The 20,353-nt window shown below is 40.1% G+C and overlaps 1 protein-coding gene across 1 annotated transcript; it reads right to left on the bottom strand.

Annotated features, from left to right (window-relative positions):
• Positions 1-298: 298 nt before the first annotated feature.
• Positions 299-15,571, bottom strand: LOC145647730 (cell adhesion molecule CEACAM3-like). Its single transcript, XM_081695479.1, has 6 exons — positions 15,327-15,571; positions 9,656-9,973; positions 5,046-5,360; positions 3,101-3,199; positions 965-1,063; positions 299-834 (listed from the first exon to the last, which is right to left on the bottom strand). The coding sequence occupies exons 2-6, from the start codon at positions 9,966-9,968 to the stop codon at positions 770-772; spliced, it is 891 nt and encodes a 296-aa protein (XP_081551605.1). The 5' UTR covers positions 9,969-9,973; positions 15,327-15,571; the 3' UTR covers positions 299-769.
• Between the last annotated feature and the right edge of the window lie 4,782 nt (positions 15,572-20,353).

The raw sequence follows: 20,353 nt of genomic DNA, 5'->3' as shown, positions 1-20,353 counted from the left end.
GCCACAGTGACAAAAGAAAAAAAAAAGACTAATTAAGTCTTTAAACTGGAGTCACTGGAGTGAATGTGACAGAAAGCATGCTGCCATGGTGCCATGTGTGTGTGTGTGTGTGTGTGTGTGTGCCAATTCCCCCCCAGATAGACACATCACAGATAGTGATGTCCAACAGATAGTGGCATATCCAACTGCTGTCAGTGAACTGCACTCTACACACATTCTGCTGTCAAACTGCACCACAAACACCTTCATGATGTGTGTGGTTATCAGTGTCTGTAAACAGAAACCACAACTCTCTGTCCTGATTTGACTCTTTATTTATGTGGAAGTGGAAGTGATGCGTACAGCCAACAGTTTGGCATTTGACTTTAAAAGGCATGATTAAGAACAGAAAAAAAATATGCTGCTATTTAAAATTCAAATATCAAAAAATCCTTCAATAGAAATACACACATAAAATGCAGAAAAAAATATTCTTTGGGAAAAATATGATAATGTAATAATAAAACGCAATACATTTTTTTACAGACAAGCAAAAATGATGCTTGTTGGAGTCAGAATTTAGTTCTAGATTGTCCTGCCCCTACAAGTCCTACTTTATGCTAGTATCTAATTAGCAATTAGCAAGTAATTAGCACCGGTTCCTCTCTACCGGACCGAACCACAACGCAGATTTCAGTGCCACTTAACGCTGATCAGATGTGTGTGGCAGGTCTGTTAAACAGGTGTGTAGGTCTGTAGCTGGTCTGTTGATTTCTCTTGGTTTTCTTCTCTACTGCAGACTAGCTGTTCCATCTCCACCAGCAGTGTTATAGTGAACTCTGCTCATTTCTGACACTGAAGCAGGTCACATGAACAAGAACAACTCAGTTCATTCAGGATCTGACTCTGCACATGGTAAAATGGATGTTAATGGACACAATGAGAAAACAATCTGATTATAACAGCTTGCTAATGAGATTTTTACCTTTGTTTCTCTTGGTGTAATAAACCACAGCCACGATAATGTGGAGGAAGATCACATTGACCAAAGCAAAGGGGATGTAGGGCAGAGTCTGAGGAGAGACTGTAACAACACAACAAACACTGACCCTAGTCTTACACAGCAGCAGAATACATTTATTTAACACAACTGTGAACTGTTTCCTCTTCCAAACACTCCCTCTTAAACTAAATGTTAAACTAAATGTTGTTTACTACTGATATTATTATCATTAGTAGTAGCATTCGTAGTAGCAGTATATAGTGGGGAATCATTTTATGGAGTTGATGGAAGAATATTATTGAACAAATGCATCTTAAATTCAGTGGTAGTTGATGAACAGAATGAATGTGGGGCCTCTGCAAGAATAGAAAATATGATGAGTTGAAAGTACTGAAGGTTCTGTGCTTTCATGCGTTTTACATGTTTACATTTATATTTTGTTATATTTTATAAGTGTGAGGTTACAGGTTCTGTAGGTGCAGTGTGTCCTTCAGTCATTTTCTGTGAGTGAATGAAACAGGGACTGCTGGGTCAAGTCCTCATGGAGTGGATTAGTCTTCACCTGAGCAGAATAGCTGTCCCGGGGGGGTCTCTCTCTCTCTCTCTCTCTCTCTCTCTCTCTCTCTCTCTCTCTCTCTCTCTCTCTCTCTCTCTCTCTCTCTCTCTCTCTCTCTCGCTCTCTGCAGACATTCTCCCTCATTCCTGGCCTGGCCACCTCCTGTCACATCTCTGTTGTGCTTGGACTGACACGACTTTTCATTGTTACCCTACCAGTCCCAGTGTCTGCCTTTGTCTGTTCCCATTCATATCTTTGTAACTGTCCCAATCCCAGCTGTGGTTCGGCTCCTGTTATCCCGTATCCCGTGCTCCTACTCTCAGCCGGGCTCCCGTCCATCCCACTGCCCAAGCTGGAACCCAGTCATCTCCTGTCCAGCCTGCTGTCAGGTCTCTGGTTGTGGTACAAGGTCCTGTTTCCACCCCTCACCCGATGGACTTGCCCCTTTTTTTACTCCTTTTCCACCTGTCCTTGTCCAGGTTCCCCAGACCCTGCTGTGTGACGCCGGGCTTGGGCTCCCTTGTCAACTGTTATGCACGTCAGGAGCCCCGTGTTAAGGAGGGTGTGGGTGCTACTGTAACACCCCTCACCACCATCACACAGGAGCCCCGTGTTAAGGGGGGTGTGGGTGCTACTGTAACACCCCTCACCACCATCACACAGGAGCCCCGTGTTAAGGAGGGTGTGGGTGCTACTGTAACACCCCTCACCACCATCACACAGGAGCCCCGTGTTAAGGGGGATGTGGGTGCTACTGTAACACCCCTCACCACCATCACACAGGAGCCCCGTGTTAAGGGGGGTGTGGGTGCTACTGTAACACCCCTCACCACCATCACACAGGAGCCCCGTGTTAAGGGGGGTGTGGGTGCTACTGTAACACCCCTTCACCACCATCACACAGGAGCCCCGTGTTAAGGGGGGTGTGGGTGCTACTGTAACACCCCTCACCACCATCACACAGGAGCCCCGTGTTAAGGGGGGTGTGGGTGCTACTGTAACACCCCTCACCACCATCACACAGGAGCCCCGTGTTAAGGGGGGTGTGGGTGCTACTGTAACACCACTCACCACCATCACACAGGAGCCCCGTGTTAAGGGGGGTGTGGGTGCTACTGTAACACCCCTCACCACCATCACACAGGAGCCCCGTGTTAAGGAGGGTGTGGGTGCTACTGTAACACCTCTCACCACCATCCTCCTCCCCATGTGCTCCTTTGTTTGTTTTTGTTCCTCCACATGCTTTGTGTTGTTCATGCCCTCACACAGGGGTCCTGTGTTTCCCCTTTCACTTACCCCCGTCACCTGGGTCTAGTCTCACCCTCATTATTTACCCTATAAAGCCCAATCCTGTACAACCACTAATGTCAGTTATTTTGCCTTAATCGCTTGTATTACCTTGTGTATGCAACATTAGCACAGTAAGTTCACGTGCGCTTTCATTTTCATTAAAAACAAAAACGCATCAAACCAGGCTAAGTCACGCTTGCATCCTGCCCCACACTCGTTAAACCAATGTGTGTTACCTCCATTGGAAGTGGATGGACTGAATGTCTTCTAACCTGTTGGAGACGTCATTGTAGTAGCAGGTTTAGTTGAAGCTGTTGGACTTGTTGTGTCAGTGTCCACTGGAGGAGAATTTACAGGTTTATATGGAGCCTCTGCAAGATTAGAAAAGTGTGATCAGTTATAAGTAATGAGGGTTCAGGGCTGTTATGTATTTAACATGTTTAGATTTTGTACTACAGAACTGATGTATGTACAGTTTGGCCAAGCAGACGTGTTCACTCCTCTGTGTGTCAGTGGTGGTGATACGTTGGCTACGTCTGAAGCTGCAGGGCTCTGTAGGTGCAGTGTGTCCTTCAGTCATTTTCTGAATGAATGAATTAGGGACTTCTGAGTCAAGTCTCTCTCTCTCTCTCTCTCTCTCTCTCTCTCTCTCTCTCTCTCTCTCTCTCTCTCTCAGTGCATTTCAGTTCAGTAAGTTTTATTGGCATGAGCATATACAACTATAGTATTGTAGTATTGCCAAAGCAGTATTATAACATGAACATTACACAACATTACAACCTTTGCAATTATGGAAATTAAGAATTCTGTTATGATAAAGAACTTGAAGAGAAACTGTAATTGGTCTGAAATAATAATAATTAGAAGTAAAAGGGAAGAAGTGAAAAGAAAGGAAAATGAATAAATAATAATGATGGAAAATAATAAATAGTTAATAATAATAATAATAATAATAATAATAATAAATAGTTAATAATAAATAGTTAATAATAATAAATAGTTAGGTAACTTTTATAAACTGGGTAATATAGTCTGTTTGTGTGTGTGTGTGTGTGTGTGTTTGGGTGGGTTAATCACTGTCCCTCATCTTATGGCAGGCAGATATGTATCACGCAGCTAAAGCGCTGCTTTCCTTCTTTTCGCCCAGTAGGATGGGCAGTTTGTCAGTGTTAGACAGACACTTAAAGTTGGGGTGGATTGTCTCAAATTTTGTAAAGTAAATTTGCCGTATTTGGATGAATTTTTCACATTCAGTGAGGAAGTGCAGCTCTGTCTCTACAGTATCATATTTACATTGCTGACAGAGTCTCTGTTCTCTGGGCAGCCATGACATTTATATCGGCTGGTCTGGACGGCCAGGCTGTGTTCTCTGAGTCTGGACTTTGTCAACGTGGTTCTGTGTTTAATGTCAGTCACTGTGTACAGGTCGTCTGCTACAGTGTACTGACGTTTTAGGGCCAGATAACGTTGCATTTTGCTTTGTGCTTGTGTTTGTGTTCCAGTGGGTGATGTAGTTTAGTTTGTGAAGTGTAATAATTTGGTTTGGTCTGATTGTTTGTACTTCAGACTGGTCCTGATGTGTTAGTGTTAGTGTATGTTAATGAACTCAGTGTCAGCACCAGCTGTGAGAGGAGACTCTTCTATCTGCTCTTATTTTTTTTTCCTTTCTCTCTCTCCCTCTCTGCCTCCCTCCTTCTCTCTCTCTCTGCTTCCCTCCTTCTCTCTCTCTTTATGCAATAGTTTATGCTCCATCACATTTGATAAATATGAATGGTTGAGAAAAATCTTGTATTTGTAGAGTCAGTGGTTCTAGCCCATCTGGTCTATTACACAGTTAGTGTTAACCATCCTCCAACTCCAGTCATGATCAGTGTCTGACCACTGAAACACTGCTGGCTGGATATCTTTCACTGTCAGAACACTCTCAGCCTACCAGTAGCACTGAATCCAGTAACACTGCTGTACCTGACTAATATCTGAGGATAATGTGGTCCACATGTTATATACATAAATATGTAATGGTGTTTCTCTACTTTTAAATGTCCTGTTTTTGAATTTTAGTAATATCTGATGTATGTGTGTCTAATAAAGTGTGTGGTGAATGTATTTATATTACATTTATTTGTATGTTTAAAAAGTAAGTTCATGGTGGAGAGACTAAATCGACTTATGAGGTTTTCATTGATATTAGGAATGTGGTTGCTAATAATGTTTTACCTGAAATATAAAGTCTTATGTATGTGTATTCTTTGTCTTTAATATAACACCTGTAGTCTCCCTCATCCTCTTCAGTCAGGTGTGATATGAGTAGAGAGAGATTTCCTGGAGAGTGAGCAGTACCCAGCTGAACTCTGTTTCTATACTGTTCACTCTCACTGGAGATCACATCCCATGAGTTTCTGTTTGTGTTGCGTTTCCTCCAGGTGAAATTCTCAGGTTTGGTGTGTAGGTCAGTGCAGGAACAAGGCAGCAGTACTGAGTCTCCTGTGTATGCAGTGATTTCGGAGATCCTGTGATGTTCCAGTATACAGCCTACAGAAACACACCAATAGAAGACCTTCAGTATGTGATAATAATGATTAGATGTCACTTACCAAGTGAGGCAACTAGTAAATCTGAACAGATGTGAGCACCTCAAACCATGTAGTACCTTCCTTTTCTTGAAACTGGGTGATGAAGCTGAAATGAAACTCCCATATGACTCTGTTGTAAATTACTTTGTACTGAAAGTGATGCGTTTGCCCTGGTCCTGAAATAAAGTGTTCCATTTTGATGTTTATATGATTGTGAATGTCTTAAGTAATGCCATAAAACTAACAGTTAAATAAAGGTCAGACACAATATATGTAACTCTGTGATAGCGCATCAGTGTGGAAGCCTTCACTAGAATTCTTTATATTAAGTCAGCAATTGTCACGGAACGCTCCCCTCACCACTGGTCACGTGGTACGGCCCACCGCCTGCAGTTGAAGTCACTTTTTGTTCTGTAATCACGCCCCCATGAAGGCACACACCTGCCCCTGGTTTAATGTTGTGTGTGTCTGTGTGTATTTAAACCCCTGTTGGTGTGTGCATTAGTGTTGGTCATTGTTTGTGTTGCTAGTCCTACGTGTATTCATGTTAAACGTATATGTTTGTGTTGCCGTCGTTAGTGTTCCTGCAGTGTTACGTGTATTCGTGTTATCCGTTTATGTTGTGTGAGTGCCGTCGTCGTAAGCGTTAAGTATCAATAAATGTCTGTCAAAGTCGAGGGAGTCTGTGCGTCCTGCTCCGCGCCCTGCGGCACTCCAGCTGTTACAGCAATCAAGTGGCACATACAACAAATGCTACAGATTCTTGAAGTGCTGATGTTTGTTCAGTTTTCCACCTGATCTCAATGAGTTTGTCTGTGTGTCTAGTGAGGGGTCTGGTGTTGTCTGTACAGGCAAAGGTCTGAGTAACAGACATGATCCAGTTAGATTCCCATTCTAATTACATTCCCATCATGTATGAAGACTTAAGCGTCGGTCACATCTAACTGCCACCTCGCTCATGTTTTCACATGGGTGGAGCAAAATGAGGGGATTACAGGCGGTCTTGGTATTGTGTAATTTTGGGGAACGTAGTCCTTCAGAAAACAGCTAACACTACTTGTGACATTGTTTTAATAATTAGTATAAGAATAGCAGCTGCTTTTCTTTCAGAAAGAAGCAAGTAAAGCTCTTGCCCCTTCAAGTGAATGAGGTTTTTCACCAGGCAGATTTTTCTCATGTTCGGTGTGAAAGATTATTTATACTGCAGATTTAGTGTCTGATGCTGCCTTTAAATTGAACCTAAATAAGATGCCTTAGCAGGCAGCATATGTCAGAGGGAGAACAGTGATCACACATTTATTCAACAGTCTTGGATCTGGAAGCATATTGGTCAGTATTTCCATAGACATTCCAGAAAATTCTCATTTAAAGCCTCAACCCAACCAGCTACAAAATTAAGCTAATAAAAAGAGCAAAATTACAAGACTTTGTACATAAATGCTTCATGAACTACAAATTCCATAATGCCCTCATACAGGTAGCTGAGATATGTGTACACAGAGAGACTGAGCTACAACGTCATTTGTCATGGCATACTATGTCATTTCAACCAAGAAAATCATAACATATTTATATGTGTACGCCAAACTCTCGACTAAGAAGTCTTGTTCTTGTTTGCCCCAACTGTTGTGGTCATCTGTGGTCTCTTGCAGAGATATTGTTATTCATCAATTGTTATTCAGGACAGTAAATCACTCTACCAGCTGTGGGTTCCTCTCGGATGTGCTATGACAGGGATGCTGCTCGTATGTGGTCACTCTTTGATTAGTCAGTGTTGGACAAACTCTGCTGTTGATCAATCAAGATAAGACTAAAGAAATTCTGAACCATAAGGAGTTAATGCTGGAGCAGAGCTGAGAGTGGAGCTGGAGCAGAGTTGGTGGACTGAAGACGTACATTTGGAGAAATCTCTCCCTTGGGCTTGTGCTCTCTCTCTCTCCCTCTCTCTCTCTGTCATGCTCTCTCTCAGTCACATTCTATTTCTGTCTCTCCTTCTCGCTCTCTTTTTTCTGCCTGGATGCCCCAGCAGACATGCTCTACTGTTCCTGGCCTGGCCACCCACTTCACCTTCTTTAATGTCCATGTTGTCTTTCTCTCAATCTGGCACTTAGGTAACATTTAGAAAGTATTTTCTGTGCCACATTTCTGTAACTTATTTACAGAGTTTCATTATAATATCTATTTTATTCTAATTGGTTTCATTATAATATCTATTCTATTCTATTGTGTATCTACTTCTCTTCTATTATGGTAATTAACCCCTTGCTACATTGAACTCATGAAGCTCGGCTCTCCGTGTAGTATTTGTAATGAGACTGATGGAGTCCAGACACTCGCAGATGATGTTAATCACTTGATAATTTATTAAGAGAGAGGAAGTCCAAAGCTGTAGTCAAAATTCTCTGCACTGGTGGATTGAGGCTGAGTGAAGAGCCAGCTATATTTTTCTATATATTTAGACTGCTGACACCAGTTTCCTGTAAAGTATCCAATCTCTGCACTGCACGTTTAGTAGGTCAAATCCTATGTTAGGTTGACAGAACCGCTGACAAAGCAGGATGTATTAAGACAGGAATTTTAGAAAGGTGGTTATGCATATTCTCATAACACATTAGACAATGCAGTAGAGCATTCTCTTCAGAATATAAATTGTAATTACAGGAATAATTTGGAATCAGATACATTTTGTAGTTTTATGTGCATTAAACCTTTGCCTGCACCTCTGCCTTTGGTTGTAGGTAAGTGGGACAGGGGTAAATAATTACAGTAACAGAAGCTCCAAATATGTCACTTGTAATGTCAAGCTAACATCAACATTGACTAAATCAACTTTTATGACTGTTTGTTTATGCCCATTTGCAACTTGTCATAGCAAAGCCTTGCTTCTTATTTTAGATGTTTTAAATCAAAAATCTAAAATAAGAACACATTAGTGATTTTGATCCAGCTGGTCCACCAACATTACTGATTTGCACACTGTGCAGTTTTCAGAACGATTATGTAACGCAGAGGCAGAGGCAGACAGGACTTGATGCATGTAAATGAAAGTTCTTCATTTGCAAAACAGGTAGACACAACGGCAAAATTAACAAAATGATGCAAACTAAACACTGACTAAATGGAACACCAAAAAGGGAGAAAAATGATACAGGAACTGTGCAGAAACAATAAAATTGTGATGTAACATTTGATACTAAGGCATCGAAGCTCGTATCACACAGTGTACCGAAGCTTGCATCAGTTACTATTACCACTAAAGTTAATATTACCATTAATATTACCACTAAAGTTACTAACAACATGTGACTAACGATGTTCGAAGCTTCAGATGTCACTGAAGCACAGGATGAGGGTGAGACTGTTTCATAAGTTTGGCAGTGTCCTATAACTTGGAAGCTTTTTCTTTTTACTAAAAAAAATTGGAAATGTGCTAATTATAGAAGTCAAAAGTGCGAGTAAACGTTTCATAACGCCAACCTGTTGTTTTTACATAAAAGGGAAACAATGATTTTAAACAAATTATTTCAGAATTTAATTACTAAACATCATTACTGATCATCCATTTTTTTTTATGACATATGAAGGCGGTGCAGTGTTGTATTGTTTATAATGCTGCGCAGTTTTGAATCTATGGCTGCTATAATTTCTGAAAACCACCAGGTGTCGCTGTTTTGTCACCAGCTTTCAATTCTCCAAAGCTTCGAATCATTTAGCAGTACAATAAGGAAGAACCTCAAACGCTTCACAGGACTTCGTCTGCACATCATTAGCAAGAAGAAAGTTAAACAGTAAACACTAGAATAACGAGCAGGCTAATAACGTTACCAAACAACAATAAACTCACGGGAGGACGAGAGAGCGCACATTCAAAGACCCACAGCCAAGACGATAAAACAAGGGATATTTATACAAAGATTAACGAATGCAAACTAGACAAAGATGAAAACAGTGACAGAAAAAACAAACGAGGGGTCGGAACAGAAAAACCAAAACAAAGAAGCATGTGTGTTAAAAACCTGAGACATTCTTACTTGAACTGCCCAAGATATTTGTTACAATTAAAGGAGTATTTGACCATCACTGAACTAAACGTTACTGGTAATGTGCACAGATGACAGCACAACAACAAATATGACAGCAGAAAGTCTACAAGTAACTCAGACAACCAAGACTTTGCTAGTGTGGATACATAAGAAAACCTTAAAGCTGGATTTATCATTTGCAGTTGGATTTGGATCAAATACCGTGTTTTACCTTTAATGGTGAGTCTGATGGCTTTATAGTTCCACTGGTTAAGATAACAGCTGTAGACTCCCTCATCCTCTTCAGTCAGGTGTGATATGAGTAGAGAGAGATTTCCTGGAGAGTGAACAGTACCCAGCTGAACTCTGTTTCTGTACTGTTCACTCTCACTGGTGATCACGTCCCATGTTTTACTGCTTGTGTTGCGTTTCCTCCAGGTGAAACTCTCAGGTTTGGCGTGTGGGTCAGTACAGGAGCAGGGCAGCAGTACTGAGTCTCCTGCGTATGCAGTGATGTCGTCTGTCCTCAGATTCCCTACCAACATGCAACCTGCAGAAACACACAGGATAAAGGCCTTCACTATTAAACATGGCTGCACATGTACATGTAAAATGGTTATTATTACATATGACATAATTAATTATTATTATATATGACATTCGTAATTATTAGGTCCAGCCACCTGATGGTACTGATGGTACCAGCCAACTGATGATGGTACTGGAAATCACTAAGAGATTTCCCAATAGATGTTGGTATGATGTATGCATGACCATCAAGTTATAAGATTTAAATGTCTGATTATACTGATTATTGATTGTCTCACTCCCTCCCTCCTTCCTTCTCTCCCTTCCCACTAAAGTTACTATTACCACTAACATTACCACTAAAGTTACTAATAACATGTGACTAATCTTGTTTGAAGCTTCAAACATCACAGATACACAGGATGAGCTTGAGACTGTTTCATAAGTTTGACACTGTCCTATAATTTGGAAGCTTTATCTTTTTACTAAAAAATTGGAAATGTGCAAATTATAGAACCCAAAAGGGAGGGTAAATGTTTCATTACATCAGCCTGTTGTCTCCCAGTACAGTTTTGTATTATGTTTTCACATAAAAAGGGAAACAATGATTCTAAACTAATTATTGCTGAATTTAATTACGAAACATCATTACTGATCTTTTTTTTTTTTTTAATGACATATGAAGGCGGTGCAGTGTTGTATTGTTTATAGTGCTGCGCAGTTTTGAATCTATGCCTGCTATAATTTCTGAAAACCACCAGGTGTCGCTGTTTTGTCACCAGCTTTCAATGCTCCAATGCTTCGAATCCTTTAGCAGTACAATAAGGAAGAACCTCAAACGCTTCACAGGACTTCGTCTGCACATCATTTCCAAAAAGAAAGTAAAAACAAATCTGCAGATAAAAACACAGCTGCATTCCACAACACACTACATACAGCTACAGCAGTAATGCTGCTACACATCTTATACACTCTACAAAACTACAGTGTACTGAACACTGAAAACTGTAGCCCAGACTACAGTCTGTGAGAATCTCCACACAACTATGACCTGGAACTCTACAACTCTCTCAGTAGAACTCCACTGAAATTCTCCACCCACTAATATCCACAGTAGAGGGGAAGTGTGTTCAAGTGCAAAATAAATTATTCCTCCACTTCTTTCTCTCTCACATACAGACTAAATCTAACAGTGAAACAGTGTCTTTCTAGTGTCATCACTTCCTCCTGAGCTGCCAGTGTTCAGTCCCCATCCTCAGTAAAGTGATCCTGCAGTAAGAAGTAGTGCTACACAGTGATCCCCCTCAGCACTGTTTGGTCACATCATTTCACTCCTGCACTTAGTGATCAGAGGGCCAAACTGAATGTGTAGCTTAGCAAATATTAGACAGATCAGACAGGAAGAGCTCTAGACTACATGCTGATCAAAATAAACATTGATCACTTAATCAGGTAAACATGAGTATGGTCTGATATTCATATTATTCATAAAGTACAGGTGGAATGCAGCAGTCTATGATCATGTTGTAGTTTTCATACTATTAAGAAAAAACTACTTAAGTGAAGCTGTGAAATCCACCCACTAACACAGAACCACTAAAGGAGTCACCAAAGTAAAGACCACTTTGGATGTAGACAGTACAATGTCATCACAACCCAACAGTTATCACAGGAAGTAGAAACATTCTCACCTTTTCTCTTAGTTACTTTGTTCTTTTTGTTGTTAAAGCTGCCAAAAGCTGTTTGATGATGGTGGATATCTATAAAGTAACTAACTGAGGCTGTAGGCTAGTGTGCACTGCACTGTAACAACAACAACAACAAAATAAAATTAAAACTGTAAAAAGACAAAACCCCCAGCATGGGCTGTCTAAGCCTCCTGGCCAATTGATGTACAAATGAGGAATAAATAACACAAACAGAAATAAACAAGTGAGCACATTTCACACGTAGCACCCAGTGCAACCAGGTTAGCAATACATATGTCAGGAGGAAGCGGTGCATGCTGGGAATTTTCACATCTGTAAACTGGTAGCTATGACTATGGTGGCATCAGAATAACTTGGGATTAAATAAGAAAAGTCTTTAAACTGGAGTCACTGGAGTGAATTTATGCTGCCAGAGTCAGTTAGTGTTTGACTGATTAAACCATGAAGTTCAGAGCTAGATCACTGACACTGATGAGGATTTGGAGACTGTTTGACAATCTTCGTGGGTGTGTGAAAGAAGTAAACATTTTGCTCACACACCACTCTGAGGAACAGCACAGCAGAATTTTAAGATCACGAACCCAAAAAGGAAGCATGCGCATATGCATGTCTGTGTGTGTGTGTGTCTGTGTGTGTGTGTGTGTGTGTGTGTGTGTGTGTGTGTGTTATTTATGTATTGCTAAAGGGCACCAAGTTTAGCAATACATATGTGAGAAGGAAGAGGTGCATACTGGGAAACTGTACTGTCTTTATGGTTTTAGTTTTTTCTTATTTGTTCATTTTTTATTTGTAAATTTTTCTAATCCTCTAAGATAAGAAGAACAACATAGGAGAACTTGAAACCCAAACACCCAACAAGAAGAGAGAGAGAGAGAGAGAGAGAGAGAGAGAGAGAGAGAGAGAGAGAGAGAGAGTGTGTGAGTGTGAGAGAGAGCAGGGCAGGGTGGGGGAGGGGGTGTTTTTGCATCTACAAGTATCACTTTGAATGTACATTTACTGTGTGTGTAAAATTGTCTTTCTCCAAGTCCTTCAGATGTGGGTCTGGCCATCCTGCAACAGCTGTGCATGTTTTTTTTTTGTGTGTGTGTGTGTGTGTGTGTGTGTGTGTGTGTGTGTGTGTGTGTGTGTGTGTGTGTGTGTGAGCCAGAGAGAGAGAGAGAGAGAGAGAGAGAGAGACAGTATTAGTTATGTATTGTTAAACTGATAAACAGTGCTCCAAGTTTGGTAGGAGGAAGAGGTGCTTGCTGGGAAACTATACTGTCTTTGTGATATTAGTTTTTTGCAAGACACAAAAACAGGGACATGTGACAATAATTGAAACCACTAACTTATGTAGCCCATCTCCTGACCTGTTATACTAAACCAAAAGCACCTTCTCTGATTTACACTCATTTTGTATTTCTAAAACACATTTTTTTTCAATACGCTAAACACAATTCTCTATATTGGACACATCATTTCTTATAGAAAACCCTCAAATGCAAATGATGCATCCATTTATCAATTAACCAAACCCAGTACTCATAGGTGAAGACACTTATGACTAATTTGTACATGGAGCACTATACTATTTGTAGAGCCTGAGCACTATAAAGAGGCCACAGGCTTGATGTCTTGGTTGGATATCAATGGAGGCCAATATTGGAAAGAGAGGATGAGGACGAGGAAGAGCAACCATCACAGATGAGCTTTGGGCCACTTTGGTTGACCATATGGTTAAGCATGTGCTGTGTTTCAGGAAAGCTGAGCAGGGGTCCAGCCTAATCTGAGTCACTACACTGTACGAAGTGTCAGGAAGTACTATAGTAAGTGTCCCTGAGCAACATGGGGGTAAACCATATAAATAGGCTAAAACAAACAAACAAACAAACACTGTCTTCACATTGGGAGACAGCTGTCTGGCTAGCAGTCAAACAAGTCAGTACTACTCTATATTACCATGGAGACCAGAGGAGGGGCAGACCTCCTGATTGAAATGGATTTATTCAGTACCAGTCCAGCTCTTTAACCTGCAGGGAGTGAGCTCTGCCCCTCCTCTGGTCTCCATGGTAATATAGAGTAGTACTGACTTGTTTGACTGCTAGCTCAATAAGGGATATGATGGGCATGTCAAAATTCATGAGATCAGAATCCTCTGTAGTCTCTCCCCCAAACCCACCCACACTCGGGAAAACAAACAGAAGCACCAAACACATACATCATACACCACACGTAAAGGACTGTACCACATATACAATCAAGCACAATGAGGTGTGACCTCACAGGCAGGCAGCTGGATACAGAAGTGGGTAGTGGACAAGAGCTGCATCATACACAGAATGAACAAGTGAGGAATAAATAACACAAACAGAAATAAACAAGTGAGCACATTTCACATACCACACCATAATAAAAAACGTTTTTTTTTTTTATAAATGTACAGATTTATAGAGCAAAATTATCCTTTTAAGAGTCACAATACTCTTGTACTTTTCTTATTTCTCAATTTTGTCAGTCTTACTAATGTCCCTACAATTCCTACCTTATGCTGGTCTGAAGTAACTAATTATCAATTAGCAAGTAATTAGCAGCGGTTACTCTCTACCGGACTGAACCACAGCGCAGATTTCAGTGCCACTTAACGGGTCAGGTCAACGAAGAATCAAATTTACTTTATTCTCCCTTAACTCGGGTGGACAAGACATGTTTGGAGTCCATATTTCGCTCCTTTAGAACAAAAAGCTGCTAACGTTGCTAACAAACATTGGAAGCCAACAGCAACGATAGCTAATAGGATTTGTAAATAAGTCAGATATCGAGCTACATGTCCTCAAACCTCATCCAGGTCGCTTCCCGGTGACGTGTTTCTTCACTTGTCTAGTTCACAGTGAGTTATACGACACACCGACTAGTCTGGGAGACATTTATTAACACTTGGGTGCGGTTTGACCGGCTTGAGAGAAGTTTGTGGGCATGGATTTACGAAGGCTATATTTGAGTTTCTGTTGACCTCCAGTGTTTGTTAGCAACGTTCGCATTTAACAGCTTTTGTTCTAAACTAAAGAGGCAAAATTTGGACTTCAAACATTTCTTGATAGATAGACAGAATCTGGGGTAAGTAGTGAGCTGCTGCTCTCAGATATAAATACCTTTGTGCAAATTTAATGTATGAGGATAACACCTGTAGAGAGAAGGTAACACTCACCATCAGCAGCGTGGAGCACAAGGAGCAGATAAACACACACCTGCATTCTTACTGAGTTACACACACACTACACACAGCTACAGCAGGACTGCTGATACACACCGTACACACTCTTCAATACAGTCTACTGAATGACTTCACAGCTACACTTATAGTGGAGAGGAAGTGTATTCAGATGAAACTGACAAACTAACCACAACACACACCAAATATAGAAATGCGGTAGGTTTTGTAAGTTGTCATGTGGTACGTCCTCTTTCTTCCTTATCAGTCAGTGATCTATCAGATATTCTCACATTGTCAGTGAGGACGGTCTCATTCTTAGTTAAGTGGCTCCGTCCTTTGTCACAGAGACACGATGTAGAAGCTCAGGGGGTGAGACCCAACATAACCTCCCTCACTGCTGTTTGGTCAGTTCATTTCACTACGACACCCAAAGTACTTCAAAGGCTTATTAATGAAAACAGTGTAACGCTTCTTACCTGGAGTGAGGAACAGGTGCTATGGGGTAACCGCGATGCGTGGAGTTAACATGGAGTGACACACACTGGTGTGGACAATCTGAAAGACTTTTATTCTCTCCTGGACCACTTCAAGCCAGGTCACACGGCTACCATCATTGTACTTATACGTAAAGGAAACAGTAAAAAGCACCGTACAGCGTTACCAAAGAAAAATGAGTGTTGAGAAGACGAACAGAAAGGTGACGGTTCTCCCCTCACACACACACACACACACACACACTCACTCTCTCAGTTACTCAATCTACATAACCATAAAGCTCCCTCTTAAAGGCGCAGTACAACTGTATCTGTTACAACAGCATGTGGAATTACAGCAGCCACAGTACTGGCTACCTGAGACTTTCAAATTGTTTGAACAGATATTTAAAGGAGCATTTAATTTCAGAGCATTATTTTTTTTACTCACAGTGCATAAAACATAAAACAGGGTGTATTTTAATTGCACATGTTCAGCTTGTGTGATTCATTTTCAAATTTGATGTGGAATTTGTTTGCAGGAGTAACGTGTTTGTTGGTCAAAAACTGGTCTTCACTTTGTAAGAATGTCACTCCACCACTAGAGATGTGAACTCTACTCACACCACAAATGTACTGTTGCTTTCAGCTTCTGCATATCAAAAGCCTTTTCTTGGTCCATGCAATAATGCACAGGCTAAAGGTATGGATTATGTATGTCAATAAAAAACATCAATTTTATAGAAGGAAAATTGGACTTTTAAAAAATAATTTATCAGTCTTAATAAGAAATTTGTAATTTTATAATCCCAGTGTTGCCATATGATTTACTTAAAATTGTAGCATGGGTCCACCTAGTGGTAAAACGTTAATTGCAGTTTTTACTGGATTGTAACTTAATTGGTGGTTTGAAATTTTTTTTTACATGTAAACTCATAAGAACTCAGTTGATTATCCCACATTTTGACTCTATTCTCTTAATTATGAGTGAATACAGTGCCTATTCCTACAAAGGCATAATGATCTATTGCACTAATGTAAATTGTACTGTACTGTTACCGCCGCCAAGATTTATATATATTCAGGGAAACCACAAAGGTGTAGCGGAACTAAAGAAATTATGTGTGACCATGGGCTCACTCAGAGGCCTCACTCTCCTTACAGTTACTCTGTAACAAAAAGTCCCTTGTGCACAAAGGTATTAAGTAAAGCAAAGCACTTCTGAGAGAGTTCTGAAGTCCTAGACAGCCTGTCTGCTGCCCATGGTGCTGAAATTACAGTTAGTTTCAGCACCAAAGACAGCCACAAACAGAGCCATTTAGTAAATCTTAGTTCTTTTTTTGTTGTTGAGGTTGCTGTTCAGTTTCCAGTTTTGTATGAAGGATTTACTAAAGATGCGTGCTAAACATATATTCAGTGCTAACATTTATCTCCAGTTGTCTCTCTCAACATCTCAACAAGCTAAATTCAGTGTTACACAATCAACACAACTCAGAGTTCTTATTCCATATGTTACATTCTACATAAAATTCACCAGGTTGCCTTTACATTATGTGATGATGTCATTAGTTTGATGTTAGATTATTAGTTATTATGTGTATGATGTCATATCCTGAGTTATCATTATTTTGATTCATATTGCTAAAAAGGACACTCTGGGAGTAACATTAGCTAATGTTACCTTAAACAAAAATCAAGAGAATGCCAGATTGATCCTTCCCCAGAAAACTGTTGAAGCTAAAATTGTCCTGGGGAAATGTTCCTGTGGGTTGTGGCTGTGAATTATAAAAAACGACAAACAGTTCACAGTGTGAACCTTCATGATGGAAAAAAAAAATCCTACTTAGTGTCATCAAGGAATGTTTTACAATGTAAGTAGATTTTCCAACAGTTAACTAAATGGTGAAGTGTGTGACAGGAAGTTAATGTTTATAATCTCTCTTACATTATCCTAGGGGGAAATATAAACATGCTGTGACACTTCAATTAAGTAGTATTAAGGCACACCTCAAATCCACAATGTGTACCTCATCTCCATCAGGTGGACCTCCACCAGGCAGACCTCATCTTCACCAGGTACACCATAACTCCACCAGGCAGAATTTAACTCCAACAGGTAGGCATCAGCTCCACCAGGCACTCCTCAGCTCCACTGGGAGGTCCTCGATATTGATGAGCAAGACACTGCAGCAGCTGTTTTCACCACAGTTAATACTGTGTTCCACTGAATAAATGATGATTTGAGAATTATTACAGTCTGTAATATGTAAAGTAGAGTCACATGTAACATTAGCATTCCTGCTCAAATTCTTAATCAATCATTTCATACATGTATCACTGAGTCCTGTGGAACTGGAAAATGTACAAAACAGACATGGCAAGGAGACAAATGTAATGATACAAGCTTCCAGTTTGTTTGCTCTTCATGCATGCTGGCTGACCATAAAGGACGGTCCACAATAGTCGGTGCCAACTCTCAGACCAAATCAGGTTTCACAAAACAGGTTATTGAACTTGTCCTGAACTTGTGCCAAACCAAAGTCAATAAAAAAAAAAAATCTCACAAGCTTAGGTCTGCTTGCCTGATCTTTTTAAGATAGCAGAAAAAGTGCAAATACTCTTTAGCTAATTTTGGGATCAACTGAACACTGGACACAACATTTGAACATTTGACTCTTTGTATGTAGGTTAGCTAAGAACATGATCATAAGAAATCTCAGTAATACTGGCATGTCAGGCACTGAAGAGACAAGCCTCATATCCTTATCAATAGAATTATGTGCTAAATAAAACATATAAGGGGTTTAATTCCATGTGAGTTGGAACTGAAATGAAAATGAAACCACTGCGTGTACAATGCTGTTCTCAATTTTAAAATTAAATCCACAATAGTTCAAGTTCAAGTTCGGTTTATTCGTCACATACATAGTCATACACAGTATAACGTGCAGTGAAATGGTGGAGAGTGCTCTGTCCAAACTGAGGAAGAGAACAGGGGTGCATAGAGAAAAAAATATATATGCAGATAAATATATATATTCTATGTATGTACAAAAATATATTAACAATGTATGTACAATATATGTATATTATGATTATATACACAATGTACAATGTATATGGTTGGGTATATATGTACACAATCTACAGAATGTACAGATCCATTTTATATAGTAACATATCTACAGTTGTGTAACAGGGTAATTGAGTATAAATCTATATATACAGATGTACAGATATACAGTCATGTTACATGGTGGTGGTGGTCCCCACAGTTTATCAGTTTCCCTCATTCAGGGCCCGAATGGCCTGTGGGAAGAAGCTCCTCTTCAGCCTCTCTGTCTTGGTCTTCAGGGAGCGGAAGCGCCTCCCTGACCTCAACAGAGTGAAGAGTCTATTGTTGGGATGGGTGGGGTCCTTCACAATTTCCCTGGCCTTGGTCTGGCACCGCTTGTAGTAGATGGTCTGCAGGTCAGGAAGTTCCGTGTGAGTGATGCGCTCTGCTGAACGCACTACCCTTTGGAGTGCTTGTCTGTCCTGCTTGGTGCTATATATTTTAACATCCCTGGATCTAGACTGCTCTGGTTGAGGCAGTAAAACATAATGGGTTGGCATGTGTTTAGTCATATTTTGAAAGCCAGAACTATATTCTGGGCTTGATTTGAAGAGGGATGTGAGGAGATGCAAATCTCCCAGTGAAAAAAAAAAAAAAAAATACATGCGGACAACCAATCCCTTGTAAAACATATCTCCCTTTACACCCCATCTGGATTAATATTAATGTGATGTCATTTAAGATGTCTTACTATTTTCACTCTAACCTTCTGTATGTTTTACACGCTAAGTTACGTTGGGCGTATCAGGAATTCCTCGTGTCAAACGAAGTGGATCCGTAGAGTTGCGATCTTTCTCTTTACATTGGTGACTCAGTGGAGGGTTTGGTGCGTCATGCATCTGCCTTGCATGATTCTAGAAATGCAGCAAGATCTATGCTCTTTATTCAAGAAGAAAAACAATAACCAGCATTAACCAGTGAAAGATGTTTGGAGTTAATAAAACAGAAAATCTGATCCTATAATCAGGGGAATGTCCTAATATAGATTCAAATACGTTTTTTTTCCCACTTTTAAAGGCAAACATAAAATGTTTCACAATCTGCTCAACCGTCATGATGAGAAATGCTAAGCTAATTTAGTCAGATATTATTGCTAGCAGTGTGGCTAACTCTGTGCATTTAAATCACATAAAGGCTCAGAGATGGAGCTTGCAGCTGACCTTGATGGTAAATGATGACAGCAGAGCTAATGATACAAGCTTAAATTGAAATATGAGGTAAATAAATAAAATAAAAATGCATACACCTGAGACTACCGAGAATAAAAAGAGCTCTGAAAGTACTAAGTACATGTTAGCTAATATGAAAAAAGACTGCCATCCTGTATAGCTGATAAAAAGAATTGCACTTATGTACACAGATCAGTTAGTGTATTCGAAGACCGCAGCAGCTGAGTTTGGAATGAGACTGCACAGCCTCACAGGATTTAATACCAGAGCTAACAATGCCAGCGTACAGGGTTTTGGCATCAGTAATGTTAACTAAAGGATAAATGCTGTGCAATGTTCCTGCTCTATTTGAAACAGCCCCTCAGTGGTTAATGTTTAAAGGACTGACCTCAGATTACACCAAACAGGCTATAAAATGTATGAACTCAATCCCAATAGTTTACTGCTGACAGGACGTGGATGGTAAGTAAATGTACTGTAAGATGACTGATATTCTGGAGATACAAATAATTTTTTCCTCAGATCTTGTTTCAACTAAATGGCAAACACTTCAACAGTGATCTATTACATGTTTAAAAATGTAAAAACTGAATTAAAGACTAGACTCAGAAGTAGTCTCCATGCAGGCTATCACGTATATACCTCTCTTATGAAAATCCATGTGTTGACTATTTTCTAATGTATTAGTTGTGTTTAAATGGACCTGCATGTGATACATTTCAAATCTGTGCAGTGCTTCTGCAGGT

The sequence above is a fragment of the Electrophorus electricus genome, chromosome 2, assembly GCF_041902795.1.
Source record: "Electrophorus electricus isolate QZ-2024a chromosome 2, ASM4190279v1, whole genome shotgun sequence".
NCBI classification, from domain to species: Eukaryota; Metazoa; Chordata; class Actinopteri; order Gymnotiformes; family Gymnotidae; genus Electrophorus; species Electrophorus electricus.
The sequence above is the reverse complement of the archived record's forward strand: the minus strand, read 5'-3'. Positions and strand labels throughout refer to the sequence as shown.

Bases quoted from the DNA above. Each gene is read 5' to 3' on its own strand.
- LOC145647730 (XM_081695479.1), bottom strand. From the start codon at position 9,968: ATGTTGGTAGGGAATCTGAGGACAGACGACATCACTGCATACGCAGGA. The intron at 3,200-5,045 runs GTAAAACATTAT...CTAATCTTGCAG, and splicing joins CATAAGACTTTATATTTCAG to AGGCTCCATATAAACCTGTA. The intron at 1,064-3,100 runs GTTAGAAGACAT...GTGTTGTTACAG, and splicing joins TACAATGACGTCTCCAACAG to TCTCTCCTCAGACTCTGCCC.